The sequence below is a fragment of the Mustela lutreola genome, chromosome 11, assembly GCF_030435805.1.
Source record: "Mustela lutreola isolate mMusLut2 chromosome 11, mMusLut2.pri, whole genome shotgun sequence".
Classification (NCBI taxonomy): Eukaryota; Metazoa; Chordata; class Mammalia; order Carnivora; family Mustelidae; genus Mustela; species Mustela lutreola.
In genome coordinates, this window is record NC_081300.1 from 83,190,852 (window position 1) to 83,218,089 (window position 27,238).

At 53.0% G+C, this 27,238-nt stretch overlaps 1 protein-coding gene across 4 annotated transcripts; it reads right to left on the reverse strand.

Moving 5' to 3' along the window:
- Positions 1-5,172: 5,172 nt before the first annotated feature.
- MVK (mevalonate kinase) lies at positions 5,173-27,133 on the reverse strand. 4 transcript variants are annotated; one of them, XM_059139915.1, is made up of 11 exons: positions 26,932-27,131; positions 26,067-26,158; positions 25,027-25,174; positions 21,705-21,849; positions 19,781-19,936; positions 14,787-14,890; positions 14,228-14,273; positions 10,718-10,895; positions 10,315-10,431; positions 6,862-7,037; positions 5,173-5,733 (listed from the first exon to the last, which is right to left on the reverse strand). In XM_059139915.1, the coding sequence occupies exons 2-11, from the start codon at positions 26,142-26,144 to the stop codon at positions 5,688-5,690; spliced, it is 1,194 nt and encodes a 397-aa protein (XP_058995898.1). In that variant the 5' UTR covers positions 26,145-26,158; positions 26,932-27,131; the 3' UTR covers positions 5,173-5,687. The 4 variants fall into 4 exon arrangements, with proteins under 4 accessions (XP_058995898.1, XP_058995897.1, XP_058995899.1 ...); XM_059139914.1 differs by having other exon boundaries at positions 6,862-7,015; positions 26,932-27,128; XM_059139916.1 differs by having other exon boundaries at positions 6,862-7,015; positions 10,805-10,895; positions 26,932-27,127.
- Positions 27,134-27,238: the final 105 nt, after the last annotated feature.

The window sequence follows — 27,238 nt, forward strand, 5'->3', positions numbered from 1 at the left end:
GAGTACATTCTGCAAATGCCTCGAAATGGATGTTTTCATTATCAGATTTAAAACATTGTACGAGAACAGACTCGGTTCCTTTCCAGAGCAGGGGAAGGGTTTGGCAGAGCAGCCTGTAAAAAACAAGTCCAAATCTCATCTCTGTCTGTGTGATTAGGCTGGTCCCCACTCTGTCAGTCCAAGAGAGTGGGGAGAATGGGGACATTTGGGCCTTCCCCCTTCTCCCCACTGCTAAGAGGGTGGTTGGGGGCACCCCAGGAAGACAGAAAGGGCCTTTCTCTCTCTTTCGGCCTGTGGCTCCCCAATTCCTGCTCCGTCTCTCCTCGGTTTACAGGAAGAAGCAGACTGTCCCCCAAACCCCAGCCTAACCCCCACACTGGCCCATTTGTCAGGCCACCTCCCCTCTCTGAACGCCGGGTTCTTTGGCTGCAACGTGGAAATGTCAGGCAGCAAAGCACATTACACAGAGCCTTGAGCCTGGTTTGTCACATTACAAACTTTGCATGGGGAAAAAAGTAAGACCGACTGACTCAGATTTGATGTACTAGCTTGAGCCAGTGTACCTGGGGCCCAGCGCCCCTGGCCTCGGCCCGCACTACTGAAGACTGCATCTGAGCCCCCGATGGCTGGTCCATGCAGGGCCCTGCGACTCCTCTAATCAGACAAAGACAGGTCTGGTGGTATCCAGCCTGTCGGGTGGGGTTCAAGGCTGGGTTTCACCCCTCTCAGGTCCGAGCCTTGGGCAAGAGTCCCTGAACTTCTCTCTGAGGGAGTGTGGGTCTGTTTCTCTGCCAGGTGGGAGAATTTACCCAGGCCCACAACTCCAAGGGGCTCTCGAGCCCAGAAGCTTGGCATTGAAGCTCATCCAGAAGGACACACAACATGGGCTGACTGCCTCTGTACGATCTTTCCTCTTTCACACCTTTGGCTGCAGAGTTGGGAGCAATGCTGCCCCAGGGACCCTGAAGGATGGAAGCCCAGGCAGTCTGTCCCCTAAAACCGCAAACTCGGAGTGCCAAGTCACAGGGCCCCAGGGGTTCAGATAAGGGACTGGGGTCCTACACCTCCTGGAGCACGGAGTTGTTGTGATTAACACCTGAGGGGTTAAAACACTGCCTGGCATTTACATCGGTGGAAACTGAGGCTCGTCTGCGTCCATTTGGAGAAGACACAGGGTGTGGCACTTGTTCAACCCAGTGCCCGGGGTTCATGGGCCTCTGGGCAGTTCAGAGAGGAGAACCCATTGATCTCCTTGGCAGTTCCGTCACTTGGCCTGTTTGCAGCATGGGCAGGACCACAGGGGGTCCAAGGTGTGGGCAGCAGGGATGGCCAAGGGGGCAGAAGGGGTGACCTGAGCCGGCATCTCTGGGGCAGAAGGGACATCTCAGCTAAGATGAATAGGCAGGGACTGGAGAGGGGCTTTGGGAGGTCCCTCGTCATCACAGAAGAGTCACAGAAGTCACTAAAAACAAGGCTCTGAAGTCGCAGATACATGGGTTCAAATCTCACTGTCACTTGCTTGCCTTGTGACCTAGGGCAAGTCACTTCCCTTCTCTGGATCTCAGTTTACTCATCAACTGAATGGGAAGAATGATAGCTATCTCACTGAACTGAACAGGTTCACAGAGGTAAGAGCTGCAAAGCACTAGGCGCCCCACTGGCCATGAGGCTCCCAGAGGTTGGCTGTTGGCGATTTAGGAGCTGACAAAGCCACCAGGAGAGGCCTGAACACAGTTGATGGGACATATCTGCAGGTTAAAAGGCTGGGTCTCTTGAAGTAAGCCATGTAATGGAGGAAAAGGTATGTGTGTGTGTAGAAGTGCTAAAAGACTAAAAGAGAATTTAGGGGACACCTTGCTGGCTCAGTCGGTTAAGTGTGTCTGCTTTTGGCTCAGGTCATGATCCCAGTGTCCTGGGATCGAGCCCCACATTGGGCTCCCTGCTCAGCATGGAGTCTGCTTCTCCCTCTGTCTGTGTCTCCCACTGCTTGTGCTCTCTCCCTGACAAATAAAAATTAAGGAAAAGGAGAGAGAGAGAGAGAGATGAGAATTTAGGGTTCTAACAGCCACACGTATAGTCCTAAATGGGATTCTGGAGACTCAGGTGACAATTTTGGGGAAATGTAAGTATGGCCTGGGGATTAGGGTGCAAACATATTGTAGGCATGTTTAAGGTGTGCTTAACCCCTGGACAGAGGGACTGGTCCAAGCACACTGGGATGGCAGGGCGGGACCTGCAGCCCCCTCCCTACCTCCCTGGGCTGCCAGCCGTCTGTCTGTCCATCCGTCCAAGGAGAGCCAATCCGCCCGGACAGAGGGAGTCCGGGTGTAAACCGCAGCAGCTACTCTGTCTGCCATGAGTCACAATATTTGCTGCCTGTCTTTCCACGTGAGACCTCCGGCAGCCCGCAGAAACTGTGAACTTGGGGCTGTGACGGTGGGTGTTAAATCCACTATAGGCAGCAGAGGCTGGGAACGGTCCAAATGCTGACTTGAGAGATTGCTCGTCTCCGGCTGGCAAAGTGGGCACTGGTGCTCATGGGACCTCCCCCTCCTCGGGGAGAGAGTCAGGAGGGAGGCTGGAAAGGCAGCAGGCGTTAGCTGTGTTTCTGCAGCAGCAACCGCCTCCCCCCATGGAAAGGGGGCTCTCTCATCTAGGTGGTCTGGACACACTTGGCTGGGTGCTTCTAACTGGCTCTGGGCACTGCTCCGAAATTCCCGCGCTCTGAGAAAGCACTCTAGCTTTCGGCATGGGCCGATGCCATGATGAGCACATGAGCAGTTAACTGTGTGCGCGGCACTGAGCCCCAGGCTTATTGAAGTGTGCTTTCATATTTAGTCCTCACGAAACCCCTCTCAAGTGGGTATCACTAGTTTGTCCCCCTTCCCAGGGGAGGGGTCTGTGGCCTCCAGAGGTGGAACTGGCTCACCTGAGGTCACATGGCCAGCGAGCGGTGGAGAGGACCGGAAGCCAGGTGGGAGCTGAATTGACCTTTGGGGTCATCTCTTTCAGTGTCCTCAGCCTTGACCCAGTGTTGGAGGAATCACCTGGAAGCTCCTTAAAGCTACTCAGGGCTGCGTTCTGTTGAGATGCGTTCTATCCAAACACTGAGGGAAACAGGCATCCCCGGGTGGTATTGCCATGCAGCAGGGAGTGAGAACCCCAGGCAAGGAGAAGGTGAGGATGGGGGAGATGCTCCCTGCAAGAGATCCATGGCCAGGAGTGGGCGTCACAAGGCCCATACAGTGGCAGGGGAGGGGGGAGGTAGTGGCTGGGGTAAGGCTGTACTGGATAGAAACATGCAGGTGGCAAGCACTGAGACATGGGCAATGGGTTGGCCTTTGCTCTGGGACAGACACACGTTCCCTGGGCAGTGAGAAGGGGGCGTCTCAAGGGGTAGCTAGTTTCAGGGGGGTGAGTCTCAGCCTCTGGAAACCTGCCATGGGCATCTATGGGCACCCCGGGGAGCTCCTAGGCTAGCCTCCCAGGGAAACGTGGTCAAGCAGCACCCCAAGAAAGCACTTTTCAGTCCCGGCTGCTCATATTATGCTCTAATCATGTGGGTGACTTTTGAAAATGCCCAGGCCCAGGCCCCGGCCCCGCCCGGATGGACCAAAGTACAGCTGAATCCAGAGGAAATAATGAGGCTGCATGTGGAAAGCAGCAAGAATTACCCCAGCCTGTGTCCAGGCAGAAGTACACAGTGGCTGAGGGCAGGAGCTATAGTCACATTGTGGGACTGGGAATCCTGCCTCTGATGTGGATTAGCTGTGTGGCCTTGGAGGACTTACTCAACCTCTCTGAGCTTCAGTTTCCTGATCTTTACAATGGGGCTGAGACTAGCAATTGTTCTCCAACTCCGAGGCAGATGAAAGGAGATGATGGATCTACGGGGTTTAGAACAGTGCCCAGCACGACAGAAGAGCTCAGTATTCACATTATTGTTTTATGCATTATTTGTGTTTTGAAGAGAAGCAGGCAACCCTCATCGGTGAGGCCGGGGCAGGCATCCTCACGTCCCTGGCAGCGAGCCCAGGCACAGCCAGAGAGGCCTGGCATGGCGGGTGGCGGGGGGGGGGGGGGGTGGGGGGTTGGGGGGGGGGGGGTTGGGGGCCATGTGTGGAGCTCGGATTCTGCTCTTGAGGCCTGCTCCCGCTCACCCTCCCTGGGAAAGGCACCCGCTGCCCCCTAGTGGCCAAGGGCAGAAGCGCAGGGCCATTTTAACCACATCCTGAACTCCCTGCCCAGCTCCCACCTCGCTGGGTGCCTCCGGCAGGTCCCGGAGATCCCCAGAGATCCCCATGGCACTGGGCTACCTACAGGGGCTTTTTGATGGATTCTGCCTTTTCAGAAGGAAGATCCCCGTGGCACTGTGCTACCTACAGGGGCTTTTTGATGGATTCTGCCTTTTCAGAAGGAACTTTGACTGTTAATTCAAAGCTCAAATAGGGCCAGGTATGTGCCAGGCATTGGGATCTACAAGCACTTGAGTCTTTTTTCCCCACAAGGTCAACTTCAGAAAAAAAAAGAAGACTCCAGAATCTACAGGTTTTTGTTTCCAGGGCTCACAAAAGTCTGTGAGCTTGCTGGGTGTTCAAGCTCCAGGGGCCAGGAAGCTTAAAACTCCCCTTTCTAGAAAAGCAGGTAGGAATTGTCCCGGAGGACAGAGGGCCATACAAAAAACCCCCAGTGTCCTGGAGACACAAAACCGAGTGACCCAAAGCCCTTCTTTCCTTCAGCTCCTTAAGAGCGCCACAGGGAAAGTGGCTGGAAAAGGGACAAAGGAGGCAGGCTAGGGTGGGCTGGAGACTCTATCCGACCATGACCCTTCTTTCTGGACTCCCAGGGAAGCCGTGGTTTACTCAAGAGCTTTTTATTTCCTTTCTGCCATCTTTTCTGCAAAACCTGTGGGTACAGACTGGAAACTGGGTACATTAACCATGACTTCAGCCAGCCCTGGGATGAGAGGACAGAAGGCAAAGACCACCAACTACACAACTGCTGGGGGGCCCATGGTCTAGCTGGAGAGAACAGAGCACACAAAATGCTGAAGGATTCAAACAGACAGGGCAGGGTGTGCAGGGAGGAAGGTGGGACCAGGGTCATCCTGGCGGTGGTCAGGGAAGGCTTCCCGGAGGAGGTGGGAGGGACCAAACCCTGAGAGACGGGACCAAACCCTGAGAGATAGGTGGAAGGGTAAAGGCAGAGGGAGGGAGAAGGCACACTGCATCCAAGTGTCCAACCAAGTGGACAGAGGGTTTGAGAAGGCGGCAGCGGCCCAAAGCAGGCGGGTGTGGGAGCTTCAGGGAGGACAGGAAGGAAGCCCCTCACATTACAGAGGACCCCACATGGCCCCATTGCCCAGGCAGCTCAAGAGAAGGCAGGACACGGGCTGGGTCTTCCAGGGACCCCAGCCCAGTGCTGGTTCCAGATCATACTGCTGGGAATGGAGGGGTGTGGCCGCTGGAAAGGCTGGCGCACAGGGCCTTGGGGCTTACTGGCCAGCACAGAAGCTGACTCTGGCACCTAGAATACCCCAGGAAGGGGCTTCTTGGTGGGGCTGCAGCAGCACAGGTTCATCTCAGAGACCATCCAGGGCTTGGCGCACGGAGGGGTCCAGGAAGTCAGCCGAGTGGACGGAGATGCCGGGGGCCCCGATGCTGGTTTCCCAGCAGTCAAACCCGCAGTCATTCAGAGCCTGCTTCGTGGCTTCTACCTCCGGCTGCTCCAGATCTGGGGGAGGGAAAGCAGCAGGTCACCCCACAGTTGTCTGCTCCCTTAGAGACTGTCCATCCAGGGAAAGGCCTGGGACCAACCAGGTCTTCCTGTTGGAATGTCAAGCCTTGCATCCTTGGGACGGGAGGTGGTTACAGAGCCAACAGTTAAAATCATGGGCTCCTGAAGCCCACAGACCTGGCCTTGTCACGGATCAGCCACGGTGCCTCAGCCAAGTGACTTCCCTTCTCTGAACCTCAGTCTCCTCATCTGGGAATGGGGCTAATACCTTCCTCATCTGGGAATGGGGCTAATACCTACCCCCCCAGGGTCCCTGTGAGGTTCACATGAGAGAATGCAGATGAGGGGCCTGGCATAGCAGACACGCCCCAGAAGCCTTCTCTCTCATTATCATCCCCGACCCTGAACTTGGAGCCAACAAAGTCTGCCGTTGACTGTGCTGATGTCCTGATGCTGAGGCACACTAAAGTTGAAGGGAGGCGCTGGGGCCACTGCGGGCTGACCGCAAAGCAACAGAGAAAGGTGGGACAAAAAGAGGAAGGAGAAGGTAAAGAAAGGGAAAGACAGACCAGGAGGAGGGGGCAAAGGGAAGGCAATGGAGGCGGGAGCTCTGAGGGCCCAGTCCTGAGAGCAGGTATGTTGACTGAGCACAACTAGGAGCCCCTTCTGGCCCCAGACACATTACCCAGCCTTGCTCTTTCCCCAGATGCTAAAGGGAGAGAAAGCTCTTTGCTCTGTAGCAAGGTCAGTCCCATCTTGGCTGCATCAAGAGGTGACAGCAGGGGAGACAAGTGATGACAATGTCCTGGTTATTTCTTGAGCTTGTGGGAGACTTGGCAGGTGAGGACACGGTAGGGACAGCCACCCCAGTAGGAGCTCCAGGCCTATGTTGGGCATTCTGAATGCTCTTTTCTCCTCGATTCTAGACAACGATCTTATAAAATAGATGTTAGCATCCTTATTTTACTGATGAAGCCACAAAGACCCAGAGAGGTTCATTAACTTGACCAAGGCCACACAGCAGAGGTGAGGCTGTTCTCCAGCGTCCTCCTCCTCCCGAACGAATTGCCTGGGTAGAATGTTTGCTTGACCCCTGGCTGGCAACCCTGCCCAGCCCCCAGCTACCTGGTCTGAGGAGCGTGATACCACAGCCACCGCCGCCCGCGCCGGTGAGCTTGCTGTGCAGTCCATGGGCCATGGTCACCCGGCAGAGTTGGTCCAGTGAGGCATGGCCCACGCCAAGGGCATTGAGATGATGCTGATTCATGTCGATGAGCTCCTGGAGGAGGAGAAGGTTTCATCTGTTCTCACTTGGGGTGCCTGAAGCCAAGGTCCCATGCCCACCCCACCCATGTTGACAGCCACTGGTCTGGGATGGCAAATAGCTTAGACAAGCCAGCACCAGGTCCCTCTCCATGGCTCAAAGAACCTCTCCTTCCTACAGGAATCCCCAAGGGGCTGGGATGGAGCTGGTGGCGAACACATGGCCCACGCCTGTCGAAAGCAGCCTCTGGCCATGGTGACTGGCCAGAGAGGGCCTGTGACCCATGCTGGGCCACTGCAGCCCTCCTGGGGTTTTCTCTGCCTCTGCCCTGGAAGTGCTAAAACTGGCTGACTTCAGAGGTAAGCCGCCAGAGTTACCTGTCCTGCACATGGTCAGAGATTATATGTTAGATGGAGAGAGATTTCAGACTGAGTTGTTTTGGCCCCTGGATTCAGCTATGCCAGATGTTGTTCTTGCTGGTCTTCTCAGTTATGAGCCAATACATTCCCTTTCTGTTAAAGCTTGGTTGGAATGGATTTTTATCACCTTCAGAAGTCTGAAGTACTCTGCCATCCCACAGCTGCCTTAGGTGTACCTATTTTCAGAATTAAGAACTGGCTTATTGTTCTGACAAGGTCACAAGTGGGGGAAAGAGCTAAATGTGTTTGTTTCATCAAATTCCTGCTCTTCTGAGGCTCAAATGGCATGGAGGTTGATGAAATAACAAAACTGACAGCTAGCAGAACCCAGGCACCCCCCTACAACCTTTCAGTCACCCCACCAGTGTTTGCCAAACATGTTTACCATGCTGGGCACCGTGCTAGGCACTGGGGCTCTAAGAACAAACTACCGTCCCTGCCATGGACAAGCTAAGCACATGGGATCTGGAGTCAGGGGGTACCTGGGTTTGAGCCCCAGCTCTGTGATCTCCTGGTCCTAGGCGAGGGCTTTGACCCCAGGCCTCAGTTTCCTCACTTGTAAAACCAGCATCGTAAGAGGCTCTGCCTCACTGCCATGGGGATGGGACAAGGTGAGGTTTTTTGTTTGTCTGTTTTTTGTTTTAAAGATTTATTTATTTGACAGAGATCACAAGTAGGCAGAGAGAGGCAGGCAGAGAGAGAGGGGGAAGCAGGCTCCCTGCCAAGCAGAAAGCCCAATGCGGGACTCAATCCCAGGACCCTGAGATCATGACCTGAGCCGAAGGCAGAGGCTTAACCCACTGAGCCACCCAGGCGCCCAAGACAAGGTGAGTTTTTTGCATGATGCCTACCCTGAGATGAGGGCTTCAGGAACATCAGCTGCTCTTAGTACTTTATGGTCACATCACCGTCCTCTTCATTTCAAGGGATGCTAAGGCTTAGGGAGGAAAGTGACTCGCCTAAAGTCGCTGAGCTGCCAAGGTACCAAGCCAGTCCTGGAAGCTGGGTCTGCCCGATGCAAAGCTCCCATCTATCCCGTCTCCGAGAGCGCCCTCAGCATTCTGGCTGCCACCTACTTCTTGTGGCATGGGGCTTGACAGTGTGCGGCTCTGCTCCAGGGAATGGGGAGCGCCTTTGTGCCCGCAGGGTTGCCAATCACTGAGCTATCTGCTGAGGCCCACCTGACTCTCCTGCCCTAGGCTGTCGGGTGGGCTCGGGTCAGCCCTCCCCTGCAGCCCGCCTCATACCGCCCCCTCCCCCCGTCAGCACTTCTGACAAATGAGCAGACAGGCGTGATGGCCTGGTGGCAGCCCCGGATGCCTTTCCCCAGCCCCAAGGGCTGGATATGAGGGTAAACTTCTGGGGGCTGCTCTCTGCGCCTGAATGCCAGGTGTCACGTTGCAGAGGCAGGTTTTAGACACCTGTCACATTCTGATCCAAAATCTGTCAAGGATCAGATGACAGGTTGTGACACAGGAGAACAGTTCACTGGTTTGAGCACAAAGCTGTCCGGGAGCTGAGCTGCACATTTCAGCGGCTGCCACAGCCAAAAATATACACAATGTATAATCAACGTGCTGTTCCGTGGCATTCTCCAGGGGCTCAACAGGGTATATTTCAGGCAGTACTCTATCATTATTAATTTCCTACTCAGAAGGACTGTGTTCCCTCCTTTCTACGTGAAAGGAATTGAAGCCAGCAAGGCAAACGTCGGGGGACTGGAGGCAGACAGCTATGGAAATGGGAGCAAAAGCACAGAAGCAGATGGGGGTCCCTGCCCCTGGCCCAGGTGGGCGCTCATTCAAGATCTGTTGGCCAAAGAGACAGGCAAGTCAGTCAGCTGGATGCCTGTCATGGCCACTCACTGACCGGCGGACCTTACAGAAAGTGGCTCTTTGGGCCTTGGTTTCTGTATCTGTAAAATGGGCACAGCCTACTTCCCAGGCAGGTGATTCTACAGATCAAGGGAGAAGTCATTTGTGAAAAGGCATGGCCTAGGAGCTGCTTCCATTCACTACGAGGGCTGCAGACTCAAATGTCTCCAGTGGGACAGAGAGGCAGCAGATAGCCTGCAGCAGCTCAGGGTGGCAGTTAAGGAGTGCTGGGGACTGTATGTCACCCACCCAGTCTTGCTTGCTCCGGTGAGACCAACAAGGCTGAAGCTGGGATTCGGATTGGGATTTGATCAAACCCAAGGTGTGAGGTCTCAGCCTCTACACAAGAATTACACAGAGGGTGGTGGCTGGGAGAATGGTGAAGAAGGAATGGGGTGAGAGTATGTCCAGACTGGGGTACCTAGGTGGCTCAGTTGGTTACACATCCGACTCTTGATGTTGGCTCAGGTCATGATCTCAGGGTTGTGGGATCGAGCCCCACATCAGGCTCTGTACTTAGTGTAGAGTCTGCTTATCCCTCTCTCTCTCTCTCTCTGCTCCTCCCCCCGGCTTGCCCTCTCCCTCTTGAAAATAGATAAATAAAAATGTCTGAGCCAAAGCATGCCAGTGATAAACAGTCACCAGAGGAACAGAATGCAGTTAGCAGGAACAGCAGGAGAGAGGGGGACGAGCAAGAAATTGCTTCTGGACCAACAAAAGACAGCGTCAGCAAAATCCCACTGTTCCCCATAGGCAGGAACCCCAGCCTGGCCCCTGGTGTTTAGCACATGCCTAGTATGTGCCGGGCACTGCCCTCTGTACTTTGCACGTACTCCTTCCATGGCTCTAAATTGCCTGAGAAGAGGATTAAGAAGGCATGCTTGCTGGCCTTGGCACACACGGGACCCCCGGCCTGGGCCCAGCCTCTCTGCTTTGGCTCGGGGGATTCTGAGTGCCGATGGGGAGTCCCTGCCTGACAGCGGCGCTGGAGAGGCTCTGTGCCGCACAGATAGGCTCTTACTTCCAGCACGAGGTAGTGCTCTGGTGCCGGGGCCACAGCCATCTCCCCCAACATCCGCTCGCACTCCAGTGAAATCGCATTGATGGAGGTCAGCAGGGGTGTCATGATCTCTGGGAACTGGAGGGAGAGGAAAGAAGGGCCCATGAAGCCTGGGAGGAGAGAGAGGTGTCCCTCCAGCCCACTCCCTGCCCCCGCAAGGAAACCCCCCCTCCATCCCCCCTAGGTATCTGCCTTGCCCGGCACCCTGACATGAGTGGGGGATTCTCATCACCAAGCCACCAAACCTGACACTTCCTGTGCTGCCTCCCAGCTGTGTGGGGGGTGGGGGCGATGACCCAGCAGTTCCTTGTCTGCCACAACTGCCTCCCCTGGTCCCCATTGCCCATCCCAGCCCTCCACTAACCCACGGGGCAGAGGGAAGGCTCGAGCCCCCAGATGTGGCTGCTGAGGCCCTGCCATAACCCCGCCCAGGAGCAGACCAGGAGGGCACCTTGAGCAGCCGGCTCCTGACACTGGCCACAAGAGTCTTTGTGCTGCGAGGGACTTTGGTGTTGGTCAGCAGGATCTTCAGAGCCAGTGGCCTGTGGGGTAAAGAGGGGCCCCATTGAGCTCAGGACAGAAGAGAAGTTTCAGGGCCAGGGGCCATCCCAAAGTCACCCCACCCTGTCACAGAGGAGGAAGCAAAGGCCCAGGGAGGGGCTCTCGGGAGGCTGGAGAGGGAAAGAGGGGAGCGGGAGGCTCCTGCTGCCAGTCACAGCTGCGTCTCCACTCCAGCCCCCAGGCAGATAGATACTTCCCTTTGGCTTGTCACCCACCCACCTCACTTCAGTGGGGCACCTGCTACGGGCTGGGCACACGTGAGGGGGTCTGGCTCAGCCTGGAGCTGGCAGAAAACGCCAAGTTCACGGGGTTTGAGGAGTTGAAAGGTACCGCAGCCAAGGATACAAGAAGGGGTGGAGGTTCTGTTCTGTGGGCCACCCCAGCTTGGTGGAGTGGAAGGATCTAGAGATTTAGGAAGAAAAGCAACGGGATCTGGAGCGGATCACACAGAGAAGGTACACGCAGGGAGCAAAGATGCCCAGGTTGGCTGGTACAGTGAGCCCAGGGGTAGGAAGGCTTGTGTGGGTGCTGGGTTCCCAGCAGGTGGGGCCCACCCCTGCCCTGCCTTGACCGGCATCCGGACCTGCTGCCCTGGCTCAGCCAGAGAGGGTTAGAGGGAGTCCGTCATCCCTGCTGGGCTGCCCCAGGTAAGGCCCAGGGCGGCCACGGTAAGCTGCCCTTGCCAAACCCCCAGAGCTTCAGAATGCCTCCTGAAGTCACAATCCCAACTGTCCTATGGCTGGCAGCCCCTGGGGATTCCGAGCGCCATTTCTTATCATCCCCAAGCTGCCTTGCAGAGCACTGTGGGCCGGGGATGGAGGACAAAGCATCTGGACGAGCTCTGGCCTGAAACAGCTGGAGACATGCAGACCCCTTGATACCTTTATCCGTTTTTCTTTTCACAACCCAAGACTGTAAAATCCAATAAGGCTGCAAAAGCCTGCCAGAAACCTGCTTGATCTTGCCGCCCATAAGCCCATGAAATTAATATCGATTCTCACCCTTGGAGGCCAGCTTCTTTTTTTTTTTTTTTTAACGTTATAAAAGATGAACATTCTATTTGGCTTTTCTTTTCCCCTTAAAGACAAGCCGTTCCTCAAAAGGGCAGCGTTCTGGGAGGCCGCATCTTGATCCACTTCGCAAACAACGCATTTTTTTCCATGGAGAAGCACCATGTGTGGTTTGGGGGGAAAGGGTTCCTCTTGAAGCCATTGGTGGGGATTAACGCGGAGTCTGGCCTCCCGGCTTCTCAGAGAATCTGCCATCTGCTCTCTGTGGCGCCCTGCAGCCCGCAGTGAAGGTCGGTTTGCTCTGTGTTCCTGTCCATCGGGGTGGGAGGAGTTTGAATATTGTGTCTTCATCTTTCTTAGGCAAGTCCTCTGCAGGCTTGCTGCCAGCTCCCGCCAGCCCCACAAAATCCCGGGCTCCGTGGGGCAGCCAGAGACCACCACCCAGGCTCTGCTCTGTAAGCGACTGTGCATGCAAGGTCTGGCCAATGCCTCAATCTTATCTCCTCTTCGCCCTCCCCTTCAGGTTTCCATTCAGGTTCCTGCTCAAATGTCACTTAATCAGAGGCTCCCCTAGTCATGCACCCAACTGACAGCCATGCTCTTACGGGGCCACTCGTTGGCTGTTGTCTCCCACAAAATGTGAGTTTCCCTGAAAGCAGGCTTTATTCTTCCCTGCTTGCGGCCCCAGCACCCAGCACATGGTAGCTGCTCAGGAATATATGTAGAATTAAATCTGGTCGGCCAAGGTCAAAGCACTCTACAGATAAAGGTCTCGGGACCCTCACTGCATCAACAAGAAGATGTCTGCCTCAGGAAAAGCGACTGGTCAAGGGCACCTGTCTCATGAGTGGCAGAGCTAGGCCCCAAGCAAGGCCCACAGACCCCAGAGCCTCCGTCCCGCACACCACCACCAGTTGGCCACCGAACACGCCTCTGGGGCCATTCCCCCTGCCTCCTCCTACCTGGAAAGCCAGGAGAATCTGTCCAGGAGAATGTGCATGTGCCCACGTCACGTTTTGGCTGGTTTTCTCTCCCTGGGGCCCAGTTTGGAGCTTAGGGTATGACGAGCTCTCAGGAAACTGAATAAGACGTTACCACCCCCAAATCTGTACCCTGACTTATGACCCCCTCCACTGTCACAGCATCTTCAGAACTCTCTGGATGCCTTCATTCTGAGGATGAATGTCACGCCAGTCTGAGGATGACCAGGAGCCCTGCAGGCAGGCCCAGCTCTGGCATCTCGAGTCTCACACTGACTCCTGCTGTCACTGCACCAAGCATCGATCTACCTGGCAGAGCCCCCCTCCCCCCTTGGGCCCCGCCGGTTCCAGGGCCCAGAGCACACAGCAGCCAGAGAAGGCTGGTCCCTCTCTCTTAAATGGCCCTACTTCCTCCTTGGTGCAGAGCAGTTTGTGCCCTCCAGGGGACATGCGGCACTGTCTGGGCACGTTTCCAGTTGTCACAGCTGGGAGATGGGGGAGGTGTTGTTGGCATCTTGTGGGGGAGAGCTCAGGGGTACTGCTAAACACCTTAAACAGGCTGCAGAGAACAGCCCTCCACCATAGAGAATGATCGAGTCCACAATGTCAGAGGCGCCCAGGTTAAAGAAACCCTAATGCCGGCCATCAGAAAGGCAGGCTCGGCTCCCGGAAGACAACAGAGCTGAGGCAGGGAGATCCTGGAGGAGCCGGTGGGAGCGAAAACATGGCAGCTCATGCAAATAACCCTCCTCACCCTCATCCCCACAGAGAGGTCGCCAAGGTCGCCAAGTGCCCTGGGACAAACACCAACCAACTCTATCCGAGCTCAAGGAACTGCCAAGAAGCACGTGCTCCCATGTCCCCTGTACGTATCCATTCTGAGTTCGCAGAGAAGAGAGGGTGTTTGAGTTTCCCCATGCTCAGTGGTGATCCTGATCCCTCCAGGGGGATGTGAAATGGGCTGAAAAGTTGTCATCTTGTTTTTGGAGTCCAAGACCCTAGTACACTTGTCAGGAACACAGGCAGATGTCAGTTCTCATTTGCGAAATGAACACGTGGGCAGATGGATTAAATGACTGAGAGGCCAGGGGTGTGGGGTCTGAAGGTGAACGTTCATGGCCGTCCATGACTTCTCCCTCTAAGTCCTTGGCGATCTGAGAGCGGCAGCCCAGAAGGTGAGAGGCCTCACGGGGTAGGAGAGAGAAATCCCGGGGACACGTGGCCCACATGTGTCCCTTACCATGAGATTAGAGGCCCGCCTCCCCTACCCTGGGATTCACTGCCACAGCCATGCCAGGAGCTGCTGCTCCGGCCTAGAATTACCTCTCCAGGGAGGAGATCTTTCCTTGTTGGAACCGGAGCGCTCCTCCTAAAGACAAGAAGAGGAGGGTCAGAGCTGTAGGCCAAGTTATGCATCTTTGCTTCTTGGCAGAGAAGCAGGGCTTGAGGTTTCGATGAGAGTTCTGCCCCCCATCCCAGGCCCAGGTACACAAGGTCCAGGAGGGCACAAAGGCTTGCCTGCCCTCCAGCTTGCATGTCCTCACACCACCAGCCAAGTGGGGAGGGAGGGCCTGGACTGCGGCCAGGTCCTATAAGTCCTCACCGGAGCGGAGTCCCGCTGGTGTGGCTCTGTAGCTTTACCACAGGGACCCTCCTGGGAAGCTCCCCGAAACTGTAGCTTCCCAGGCTCTGCTCCGACCCCCACCAGAGATTAGATTCAGATGTGAGGCAGGGCCCTGAAATTTCTCTTACCCCCAACCCCCGAACAGGAAAATACTATTTCCCTCAGAATCCAAACTGACAGGGCCTGGGTGTCTACGATGGTCCTAAGAATGTATAAAATATTAAAAACAGAAAAAAACGAGTCTGAGGCAGCCCCTACCCCAGGTGCTGACAGCGTTGTCCACTCCAGACGGGTTCCCATGAATCATTCTCTCCCCCTGGAAGGCCCACTTATTAATTAGTTCCAAATCCTCCACGGCCCACCTGGAGAAGACACAGGAGTTCATCCGTAACTCAGAAGACAGTGCAGGCCCAGTGTCGCCGAGGGCAGCAGGGCAAAGGATCCACAGGTTAAGCTTGGTGGAGACTAAAAAAATGTCAGAGGGGATTGGGCCCTTGAACGCAGAAATAGAACATCCTAGAACCTCTCCATTTCAGAGCGTGCCATACCTTCCCTGCCTCTGAAGCCCCCACCACCCGGCACTGTGGAGTGAGACCAGGCTTTGAATGCACACAGACCTAGCAGTGAGGGACTCTGGGCCCATTATATAACCTGTCTGAGCCCCACTGTCCTCATCTGCAGGATGGTCACGCCCATCCAGGGCTGGCTGCAGAGGTCTCGAACAAGGTGTCCATGAGTGGTGGGCAGTAGTTACCACTGTCACAACCCCCCACATAATCTTCTCTGGAACCCTTGCTGTGAGGACCAGGGAGCAAACGTGTGACCCTTCCCAAAGCCTACCAGGAATGGGATTCTAGGAGCCCCAGACACCCTCAGTGGGTCCCACGAGCATGGATCAGCTCTGGATCTTTCCTAAGCATGCAGCCATGCTCCGAGCCATGCTCGGGAGACGTGTGGGCTCATGCACAGTTGGGGTGAGCAGACCCCAGGCCTGTGAATTACCGAATAAGGAATATGGTCAGCCCCTTCCCTGTGCCTGGTCCAATGCTCATTTGCTGTGGGGTCTTGGGGAAGGCCATCGCCCCCTCTGAGCCTCTCTCCTCACTGGTCAAATGTGGATGTGATGCTCCCCAACTCGCATGGTGAGTTGAGAGTCTCAAAGCTATCACCAAATGCCGAGCACTGAGCTGAAGCCTTTCTCCAGCGGTCATCTCCTGGAATCCCACAAAAACCCTACAGGGAAGGTACAGTTACTATCCCCTCCTACAGAAGAGGAAACTGACACTCAGGTGGGTAGAGCAGATGCTGGTGCCACTCACTATATCAGCACCACACCTGCGGACTGGGGCCCAAGCTCCCAAGACTGAGCTCCATGGTGCCCACAAGATTCCCTCGTCTGTCCTATAGTTACTGGGCATCCACTGTAGACCCATAACTAAACTCACACAGGGGATGAACCAGACATGGCCCCTGACAGCTTAAGGCTTGGCATCTCACAGACAGGGGGTACCCAGCGGCAATCAGTATTTAACTACAACCCCCAGGAGATAGATGCGATGCAGGAGGATAGGGTGTCCCACATCTGGAAAGGGGAGGGCCTGAGGGACGGCGGGGGTGGGGTGCAGGGGAGTCAGCAAGGCAAGACGTGCAAGGAAAACATTCCAGACTGAGGTAGCGTAGCAGCTGGAACTGAGCAAGAGTCAGGCCTTTCCAGGAACTGCAGAGCAAGTGAATGATGGGGCAAAGGGACAGTTGGACCCAGCCCTGGACCTGGCTGTCTCCAGAGAGGTGAATCTCCCTCCCATTCTGTGCACTGTTCATCCTTCAGGGGCTCCGATTTCTTTTTTTTTCTTTTTCTTTTTTTTTGTGTTCGCCTTCTTTACTAACACTACTTTTTCCATGTTATCACCATGGAATATAAATTTAGGTTAGACAAGAAAATTTCACAAATGTAATAAAGCATTCTGGAGTATACCAAAGTTTGTGTATTATGTCTGACCAAACTACCTTGTGAGTAAATCATCAATCACTTCAACTGTAGGTAATTTGTTAACATTTATGATTCTTACAGAGAAAATAAACAAGCTTCATACATTTAAAAAAGTGTTTTTCACTTAACCTTTGCATTAGTACTTAAAATACACATTTCAACATTTAAAAATTATTCTAATACAAGAGCAGCATAAATATAACTCTGCAGTTACAAAAAAAGCTAAACTGGGATCCACAGTTAGGTTATTCTCATGTTTACACCTATGATTCTGAAATAAATATTACTTCTAAACAGCTCTTTATCGGCTTTTTAGGTTTAGTTTAAATAAACGTATTTTAGGTTGTTGGGAAGCTTACTATATTCCAAGCACTGTTCTGAAAGGATTAAGAGCCAACCAGTCCTAAAAACTGAAGTACCCAATCAATCTGCAAAATAGGCAGAAAAAAGTTAAATGGGATTCCTACATAACATCAAAAGCATGTTTTTTTTTTTTTTTTAAAGATTTTATTTATTTATTTGACAGACAGAAATCGTAAGTAGGCAGAGAGGCAGGCAGAGAGAGAGAGGAGGAAGCAGGCTCCCCGTTGAGCAGAGAGCCCGATGCGGGGCTCGATCCCAGGACCCCGGGATCACGACCCAAGCCGAAGGCAGCGGCCCAATCACTGAGCCACCCAGGCGCCCCCAAAAGCATGTTTTGATACTAGAATCAAATCAGCAACTAGGAGTACTTCTGGACTGGCACACTGTCCTCTTTCTAACTGATTTTATCATAAGAGTTTAAGGAGGAGCATATTTTACCACTGTCCAGTCCATTTAAAAGTGACACATTTCTTCTTTTGTGCTAATGTGACTCCCCTGAATGACCTAGCTAGTTGACTGGTCACTAGTAATCTGGTAACCAGGCTAATCAAGCCTGCAAGAAAGGAAGCCAATACTTAAACTACCATATTATCTGACCCATTCAAATGATTTATTTTCAACATAAACATATAAACTCAATATGAAATGCCTAACTAAAGCAAACACCACCAACAAAACAGAGACAGCTTCTCTTCTTCTAAGGTTTAGGCTTTGCCCAGAATTCCTTATACATGGAATACCCCATGCCTTGATTTATAAAATCTATTAATGGGAATTAGAAACTTGAAAATTTCCTCTAAGAACCTACCAAGAGTCATTGTTCCCACAACAAAGCCTTGGGCTGCCACACGCATGTGGATCAAGTGAACATACATTTTAGTATTTCCCCTGCTCTTCAATTTATATAATCCATATGCAACAATTGCTGCAAAGCTGGCCATTCCAATGGGAACAAATGGTGCCTCTCTAGCTTTTCGGATAAGTTTAGATCTCTGATCTTCATCATATGAAGAAAGAGAAACATCTGTGCCGGTTGACATAATGGCTGAAGAATCCTCATACAGGGACAGGACTCAGGCTCCCACTGGTTTCTGGGGGGAGGGGGGGGCTCAGATTTCTAACCCCCCTCTTCAGAGGAGACTGGGTTCCAGTTCTGTAGGATTTGGAAATGCTAGGGCCAGGGCAAGGGTTGGGGCCTGGAAAGGAAAGACTGGGTCTTCAGGGGAGGCAGCAGAGCTCGCTGTAAGGAAGCCGTGCACACACACACACAAACACACGCACACACACTCACAAGTCACCCGTGCCCTTTGAACCACACAGCTGGTCTGCTGCCCCATACATACAAGTCTATTCAGGGGACCCAGGGCAAACAGGCCTTCACTGATCTAGGTTATAATCCGTGATTAGCACATGCTAACAAGCACCATGGTAACACAGAATCACCAAACATCGGGGCTGGAGGGCCCCCCAAAGGCCCATCAGGAGTCGCTTCCAGAGGAGGAAACAGAGCTGAGAGAAGAAGGGGTAAGCAATGGCCTGCAGCGAGTTACCAGCCAAACCTCACTGAAATTCCTGAAAACCATCACCTTGTGTTACCTACTGGTGCATCTCTCATCATATTCCGGATTCTTCCCCCAACAAAAGCCACCTTTTCCCCACCCCTCCCACTTCTCTCCACGCACAGGAACCAACCAAAGCAAGTATGAAGGATGCTGACAGACACACCCCATCGAGAGGCCCCCGGATCCGCCATGGCCACAAGGATCCAAGGGATCTTAGCGTGAATTCAACTGTATTTTAACCTCCATGTGTTAGAAGAGAAAGCAACGGACCAGACAGGGCACCCAGTGGGGCCAGGCCATCAGGAAAGCACGGCATCTTCAGGGCTGAGGAAGGAAACCTCCAAACTGAGTTCTGGAGGAGGAAAGAGGTCCTCCACCGCAGGCTGGCACAGCGTGACCTTGTTTCAGCCTGGGCCCCCACAGCGGGCAGGCAGGGCATGGGAGCACCGCTCTGGGAGCAAACACACGGCCACATCCGTCCTGGCACCCAGCATAGCCTGAGCAGCCTTCTCTCCAGCCAGCTTCCCTGGGGTAGAGATGCGGCCAGCGGTCCCCTCAACATGGCACACAGTGGGTACCCAAGGCCACCAGCGGGGGGGCCCCCCTGAGCCCTATTGGCCCAAGGACAGACCTCAGCAAGAAGCTGCCAGGCTGGATTCTGGACTGGCATCACTCCCGAGGTGGGGCCCCGGACAGACGGCATCACCTCCATGACTGGGATGGCTGCTCAAGGTGACAGACAAGGCTGCTGGCGACTGTCCCGACTGGCCTCACTGACTTACAGTGAGAACAGCAGAGGCAATGCCCCCTCCATGGAATGAGGACAAGGGCTCCTACAAAGGGTGATGCCTTCATCTAATACCCCCGTGTTTCTTTCTTGGCATCTTCTACTTCTTTTTCTTTTCTCGTATAACCACCTGTTACAGATAAGGACGCTGGGGCCCCGAGGGATACAGTGGCTGGGCCAAGGTCGAGGTCCCACAGTAATCTGACAGCAGAAGTGGGCCCAATGGCTCCCTACTTCCAGGCTCAGGTTCCTTCTGCCACACCACGGGCGCCTGAACCCAAATGAGTCAAGGTGGGGGTGAGGGGTGGGGGACCTGAAGTAGCTTAGCTAAGGGGCAAAGAGGTCAGATTCTGGGTTCAGGTTGCCCGGGTGCAAGTCTCGTTCTACCATCCCTGGCTGCATAGCCTGGGCCTGCCTTCTGGCCCCTGTGTCTCAGTTTCCCCAGCTGTACAATGGCCACATGACACCTCTGGCAGGGAGTCCTCTGAGAACCCACACTCGGGTCTTGGCGCCTAGAAAGGAGAGTGAGCAGGGAGAGGGCGGAGACTACCTGCTGGCGGACACTCCATCCTTCTGAGGGTTTGGGATCTCCTCACACATGGTCAGGAGAGCGGCGGCCATACACGCAGAGTAGGCGGCGCTGGAGCCCAGGCCGGCCCCAGTGGGCAGCTGTGACCACACCGTGATGTCCAGGCTGGGCAGGGCCCTGGAACACAGTGGGGGTACAGAGCATGACTCTCCTGAGATCGAATTAGCATTCGAGGCCCAGAACTAGACATTGGCAGGGCCTTACTCCAAGCCTTCGGCCCAGGTTTCCGAACTCGGAGACATATGCTGACCCGAAAAGCAGTCCTACAGGATGGGCGGGAAGTCATGGTGAGTCAGACGCTTGGAAAGAGGTACCAGAATCATTTAAAGCACAAGGTTCCCTTGTGAATGGACCATTTCCCTAAATTTCTTCCTGCTCCCTACACAGGAACATTCCGTGGAAATGTTCCCTACACAGGAAAATTCCGTGGCCATTGTCTGCTTGCATCCCTGCCTGGGAAAGCCTTGTGCCTCTTCCTCCCCCAGGCAAATGCCTACCCATCCTGCAAAACCCTTCTCAAATGTCCTCTCCACTGGGAAGCTTCTCCTGGCTACCCACAGAACCCATTCCTTGGGGCGCCTGGGTGGCTCAGTGGGTTAAGCCGCGCTGCCTTCAGCTCAGGTCATGATCTCAGGGTCCTGGGATCGAGTCCCACATCGGGCTCTCTGCTCAGCAGGGAGCCTGCTTCCTCCTCTCTCTCTCTCTGCCTACTTGTGATCTCTCTCTGTCAAATAAATAAATAAAATCTTTAAAAAAAAAAAAAAAAAAGGTTCTCAAAAAAAAAAAAAGAACCCATTCCTAGCTCCCCTCACTGAGCCCCTTTCCCCACCATGGCCTTCTCTGGGATGCTTCCCCTGTTGTATTTCCCCCAAGCAAGGACTATTGTTAAACTTCACGTTCTGTATTTCCCATTAAAAGATTTTCTATTTATAAAATTTATAATTTTTATAAACTTTTTATAATTTTTAATATTTTTATAAAAATATAAACTTTTTATAACTTTTACAAACTTTTTATAAATTTTATAAACTTTTCCATTTATAAAATTATAGTGCCAAATCTGCTTTTCAAGCTACACATGACCACCCCACTCAGAACAGGAGGTTCTGAAACGCTTACTCCTTCCCAGAAAGGTATGTGCCCTCTCGCTCAAGTTGAAAATCCCACGGCAGACAGCAAGAGTTGGGACATTTGTGAACGTGCCTGCCGCACTGTGCCTGGCCCCTGGGACCTGCTCAACCAGTACCTGCTGTCTCAGTAAAGAGCTGTCCCTTAAGGCTTTCCCACTGGGCCTGGGACCAAAAAAATTAAAAAAAAAAAAAAAATCACAGTGAAAATCACTGTGGACTAGGGACAGAGCTAGGCTCACTTCATGCATAATATTGCTAATCCTCCGGTAGTTTTCTTAGGAGAATATTAATGACTCATACTTCTCAAGCTGTGTGACAAGCTCTGTGTCACACACTTTAGATAAATAAACACACTCACCCTCCCAAGGAGAATATAAAGTACGGACTCTCACTTACTCCCATTTTATAGAGGTGAACACTGAGGCCCAGGGAGGGTAAGAACCTCAAGGAAGCTGGTAAGCAGACACCATGGGGTTGGCCCTAACACGTCTGGTTTTTCATCACCACGTGACACGGCCTCCACAGCACCGCCAGCCCCCAGGAGCTGGCCTCCCTGATGGCCAACTACCCAGATCCTATCTTAAGGGGTGGGGCAGACACAGTCTTTACTGTTCCTTGTAGAGTTTCCTTGGCGACGGCGCCATGTGCAGTGGGCCGCCTCTGTGAACACGGCCTGGGAGAAGCCATGTGGCCAGGACAGGAACCTGGCTTTGGGCCCAGACCTCACACGCACCTTCCCCAGACCATGCACGCACCTCTGCTTCCGGCAGATGGACAAGTACAGGTAGAGAAAGGCCAGCACAGCCAGGCCCTCAGGTTTGGCGCCGTCCTGGGTGATGCCAGCCACCTCCTTGAGCTTCTCCACTTGTTCTGCAGTGGGCACTGTGGCGTCACCCTGCTCTGTCACAAGCAAGCACAGGTGGCTGGGTTGAGAGGACCGCAGGTGCGCTTACAGACAACAGAACACAGAAACCCGAGCTGGCGTGAGATCAGCATCTGAGGACAGGGATGCATGGCCCTAGCACCAGGGCTGCATCTGCTGGGCGCCTTCGGGGTTTGCGGGCACGCAGACCTGGGTGTGCATCCCAACAGTACCATTCGCTGGCTCTGGGGCCTTGAGCATGTGACTTCCCCTCTCTGAACCTCAGTTCCTCTTCTTGGTAGGCAGGGAGAGTAGAAGTACCTCCTCTGAGATAACCTGAAATAAGGGACGTAAGACCCACGGCACAGCTCCTGGTGTGTAGTACGTACTGAATTAATGATCGTCTTGAAACCCACGTCCACACACGGAGTGCAGGCTAGTTCCCCATCTTGAAGGTCTGGGTCTGACCCCCATGGTAAAAAACCCAAACCAAAGGCAGTATTCAGTTAATCCCCAGATGCATCCCTCTCCTGAAACAACTCTCGAGAACGGGACACTCGAAACCGGAGAATGCGAAGTGCTGACACTGGTATGGCCAGCAGAGAGAGCCTGCATTAGGGCGGGGCACACAGGAAGTCCTATGTATGCCATGAGATAACGACAGGCTAAAGGCAGCCGAGCCAGTTAACAGTGTTGCTTAGAGCACGGATGTTTCTGAGCGCTGCGAGGGAAATGGGATGACTCATTAAGGCGTTGGGAGAGTTTAGGAGCGCCTGGGTGGTTCAGCCAGCTGAACCACCAGCTGAAGCGTTTGCCAGCTCAGGTCACATCCCAGGATTGAGCCCCGCTTCCCTGCTCAGTGGGGAGTCTGCTTCTCCCTGTGCCCTTCCCCCTGTGCTCATGCTCTCTCTCTCTCAAATAAATAAAAATCTTAAAAAAGAAAAAAAAAAAAAAAAGACGACTTTGGAGAGTTAAGAACGATCTGGGTGTGAATCCTTTCTGCATCCCTGACAGTGCTGTGTGACCTGAGCCACTTGGCCCCTGAAGCTCCATTTTCTCATCCATAAAGTGGGGTGGATACCACCACCTGCGTCCAGGGCAGTCTGGAGGATTCTAAGAGTGCCAACAACCATGACATACTGGTCCAGTGCCTGGCCCACATAAGAGTACCCAGTGAAATGCCCCCAGTGTTCTGTAACTGTTGGGAAGCAACCAGAGAACGCTGAAAAAAAAAAAGACAGAAGAGCCTGGAAATCTAGTAGGAAACGTGTCTCTGAAAGGTTTAGGTTCCATATTTCTTTTTCTCCTTGGGGAAATCATTCACAAGTCCTCACACACATGCTACACACTGTGCCACCTCCTATCCAGTTGGATCCTCATAGCAACCCTCCCAGGCCATAGGACTCTGCTCATGGAGGCTCTGAAGGTTAAGTGACGTGTCCAGGCTCACACAGACAAGGGAACATCTCCAACCTCGGGGAGGGGAGCCCAGTGCACCATAGAAAGCAAGGGGTCTGGGTCTGCTCCAAAAGTCCTTACTGAGGATGTTCCTGGAATCACCCAGGGAGCTTCTTTCAAAATACACCTGCTTGGGGGTACCTGGGTGGCTCAGTCCTTAAGTGTCTGCCTTTGGCTCAGGTCATGAACTAGGGTCCTGGAATCAAGCCCTGAGATGGGCTCCATGCTCAGTGGGAAGCCTGCTTCTCCCTCTCCCCCTCCCACGGTTCGTGTTCCCTTTCTGGCTGTCTCTCTCTGTCAAATAAGTAAAATCTTAAAAAAAAAAAAACAAAAAACTCATCTGCCCAGTCCCCTGCCACCATGACCCCCATTCTTAATAGGAGAGGGGCAGGATCAGATATCTGTCCCTATTGTTAAGAACAACAACAAAGAAAACCTCCCCAGGGGATCCCAAGGCCTGACTAGTTGGGAAATGGGGCTTTTCGATGGTTCCCCCATCTTCCTGCAATATTCGGAAGTGGCTTGCTGGGGACTGATCCTCCCAGGGGACAGGGAGCAGTTAGGAAAAGACCCCCAGAGCACTCTCACTTGTCCCACTCTGGCTGAGAAACACTGTTCCAAACAATGAGGCATCAGCTGGGCAAGGAGATAGCAAACGAATGTACAGAGGACAGAAAACACCCTTCAGCTCTGGTGCGGGTGGCAAGCAACCGTGCAGATGAAAAACCCTGCCTGCTTAGGAGGGGACACAAGATTCACAGTATTATCAAAAATCAGGACAGGGGACTTTATTTATTGGCAAGGAAAGAAAGTCCTGATACTCTGAAGAAAACAAAACAAAACAAAAAAACACACATGTCTGACAAGTTTGTATGGCCTGATCAGATTTTGGTTAAGGGACAAGATATCCTCCCCATCTCTCTCAATCTAACTATCCACCTGCAGAAAATAATCCAGAAAGATTAACACCAAAATGCTGAGAGATATGGGCCGGACGGAGGGAGAGGGGGTGGTGGCCAGGGGGCAGTGGTAGCAGGTGACTTTTTTTCATTACTGATGGTGTTTCACTATTGACTCTCTTTTCCAATTAATAAGTATGTTATTTTTATTTATTTATTTATTTTTAGATTTATTCATTTATTTTAGAGAGAGACAGAGAGAGAGATCATGAGAGGGGAGAAGGTCAGAGGGAGAAGCAGAGTCTCCGTGGAGCTGGGAGCCCAATGCAGGACTCGATCCTGAGACTCTGGGATCATGACCTGAGCTGAAGGCAGTCACTTAAGCAACTGAGCCACTCAGGCACCCGTTACTTTTATTTTAAATGACACCCAATGCCAATCAATACCCTCTCCTTGTCAAAACCATCCTACAGAAGGAAGGCACCCTTTGTCCACTCTCAGACCTTAGGATCCAGAGGTCACTAATCATCCCTGCGTGTACATATGTACTGGTACATAATCTGGGTCTTTCCTTACATACATGCTATTTGCATCTTGTGGTTTTTCACCCAACAACAGGCATTGACAATCAGTCCACCACAGCCCACACAGACGCAGTCCATGATTTGATGCTCTTAAATTTAAAACAAATAAGTGAGTTAAGCTAATTTTATGGGGTTGAGAGAAAACACCCCCAGAGTGGCTAGTCTCTGGCCCTCTCAGAGACAGCCTAGAATAACTACCCAGCTGTCTGTCCCCTTTCCCCTCTAGGTAGCGCCCAGGCTCTTCCCACACCTGGTCCCTCCTCACTGCACTTACCCAGAAAGCTCGTATCCTGCAGCTGAAGTCCAGCCACATCCCAGGCCCGCTTGACGCCAATGTTTGGTAAGTTGAGGCACACTTTCCCATTGCTGTGGGGCTGAAGCCGGAGGAATGTTCTCAAGTTTAAGGCCATAGCCAGTGCTACCTGTAGAATAAAGGGCAAAAGCAGTGAGCCTGAGCATGGAGGGTGGGGGCAGGCACAAAGAGTTTGGCTCCAGTCTTAAACCGGAGGGTCAATGTCAATGAGGAGAGAGAACACATACTAGCATACAGGGCACATGCCCACACATGCCCTTGGTAGACACTGCTGATCAACCTTGGCATGCTCTCCCACTAAGTGGCACAGCCTCTACCCATAGTTAGGAACTAATATCTACTGATGTTTGCCCTCCTGTTGCAAAACTTCAGAGGTCCTGCACACCATGGAACAGCTTCCCCATAATCACCACATCAGCAAAGATAAATGTAAGCTAGGAACATAAATAATGATGAGGAGTAGAGGAGTGCAGGAGTGGAAAAAGCATGACCTGTGACTTCAGACAGACTTAGGTTTATTCCCTGTTCTGCTAAGGTGTACAGGACCTTGGTCAAGCTGCTTCTCCTAGGCTTTAGCTTCCACATCTGCAAAATGGGATAATCAAAGTTTAACCATGGAGGGCGTCCTATGAGTTAAATGAGATAATGCATGTTTCAGACTTCTTTGCTGTTTCCTCCTCATCTTCCCCACTTCTGAATGTTGGGGTGCCCCCAGGCTCAGGGCTCCAACCTCCTTTCTTCTCCACCGAAGCCCACCTTCCAGATTGTGTCATTCCACCTGCACAACTTTACATTTCAATTTCAACTCTGTGCTCTCTTACTGGGTGAGGCCAGGGAAGCCCTTCAATGGACGTAAGGCCTGTCTCTTCCCTGCTTTGCTGCAGAGAAACAGATCTCCTCTCCTACGTACTCCCAGGCTATGCCTCCAGGCTTCCTTTTGGCTTAAGGGTAGGGTTGGGGAGAAGAGGTACCCAATTCTCAAAGGCTCTGAGGAACTTTACCTTGCCATGAACCACAGCATGCTCTCCGTGAAGGATGACTTTCCCTGGAGCGGACACCAGCAGGACTTCTGACAGCATGGCTCCTAAGAATCCTGAAAGAAAAAGCCAGAGAGAGGATGAAAAGTCACCAGATCTTAGTATATTAAGAGAATGCCTTAGCTCAAACTCATAATTCGAACAAAAAAGGCAGCTACCATTCAGCAGTTGCGATGTGCCCCAAAGGCTGTATAGTGAGGCAGCGTACTAGACAGAAAGCCCTAGGTTCAAATCCCAGCTCTTCCCCTCTCCAGTGAGGTCATCTTCGCTCAACTACTCCAGTGGCTAGGAATCTCGGTTTCCTCATGCTATGTGGGGACAAGAACCATACTTCCTTCAGTGGGTTTTAGGAAAGGTTACCTTACATAATGCAAGAGGAACACCTGGCAATGTCTGGCACATCACAGTCATTCTATTCCTGATCTATTTATCGTTACTGGCTGTGTTCTTAGTTGCAGCTTTTACTATTGCTACTGTTGAAGGCAGAAATTTAAATGCAATCATGGGCCAGAAGGAACACTTCTCTGGACCTTCAGGCTGTTTCCAAAGCCTCACGATGATAAATCACAGGCTGCAGAAAACAGCGGTCAAACCCCTTCTTGGAAACGTAAGCCAGGATCTCCACATTACAGAGTCCTAGAAAGTGACTTGCTGGGTGGGTCAGCAGGTGTGCGCGGTTTCGATTTTTACACACTCTGCAGAATTACCACCCATTATAGGCCTTGCGTGCGTTACCTTAATATATGACACGAGCCGCACTACAAGCCAAGTACCACCGTGATCCCGTTTCTTACTGGAGGAAACTGAGGCTCGGAACCGGGAAACTTACGTTTGTCCGAAGATCCAAATCACTTCACATTGGAACTCGCCGACCGCTCGGGACCGATCCCCAGAGTCGGGGACACTGAGCCAGAGAAGCCGGGAGTCCGGCGGAACCTCTCACCAGCCGGCAACCCCAACCACCGGTTCTCACCTGCCTCCGCCCCCGGCCCTGGCGGCTCCGCACCTAGTCCCTGAGCACCGCCCTTCCGTGGGGGGGCGGGGGCTCGTCCACCTCTCTGCCAATCAAAACGCGCGTCCGGGGCGTCCCTTTACCAGTTGGCTAGAACATTGGCCAATAGGTGTGGCGACCACGC

Bases quoted from the DNA above. Each gene is read 5' to 3' on its own strand.
- MVK (XM_059139914.1), bottom strand. From the start codon at position 26,144: ATGCTGTCAGAAGTCCTGCTGGTGTCCGCTCCAGGGAAAGTCATCCTT. The intron at 10,896-14,227 runs GTAATTCTAGGC...TTTACCCCACAG, and splicing joins AAGATCTCCTCCCTGGAGAG to GCCACTGGCTCTGAAGATCC. The intron at 5,734-6,861 runs GTAGCTGGGGGC...TCCCTCCCCCAG, and splicing joins TATCACGCTCCTCAGACCAG to ATCTGGAGCAGCCGGAGGTA.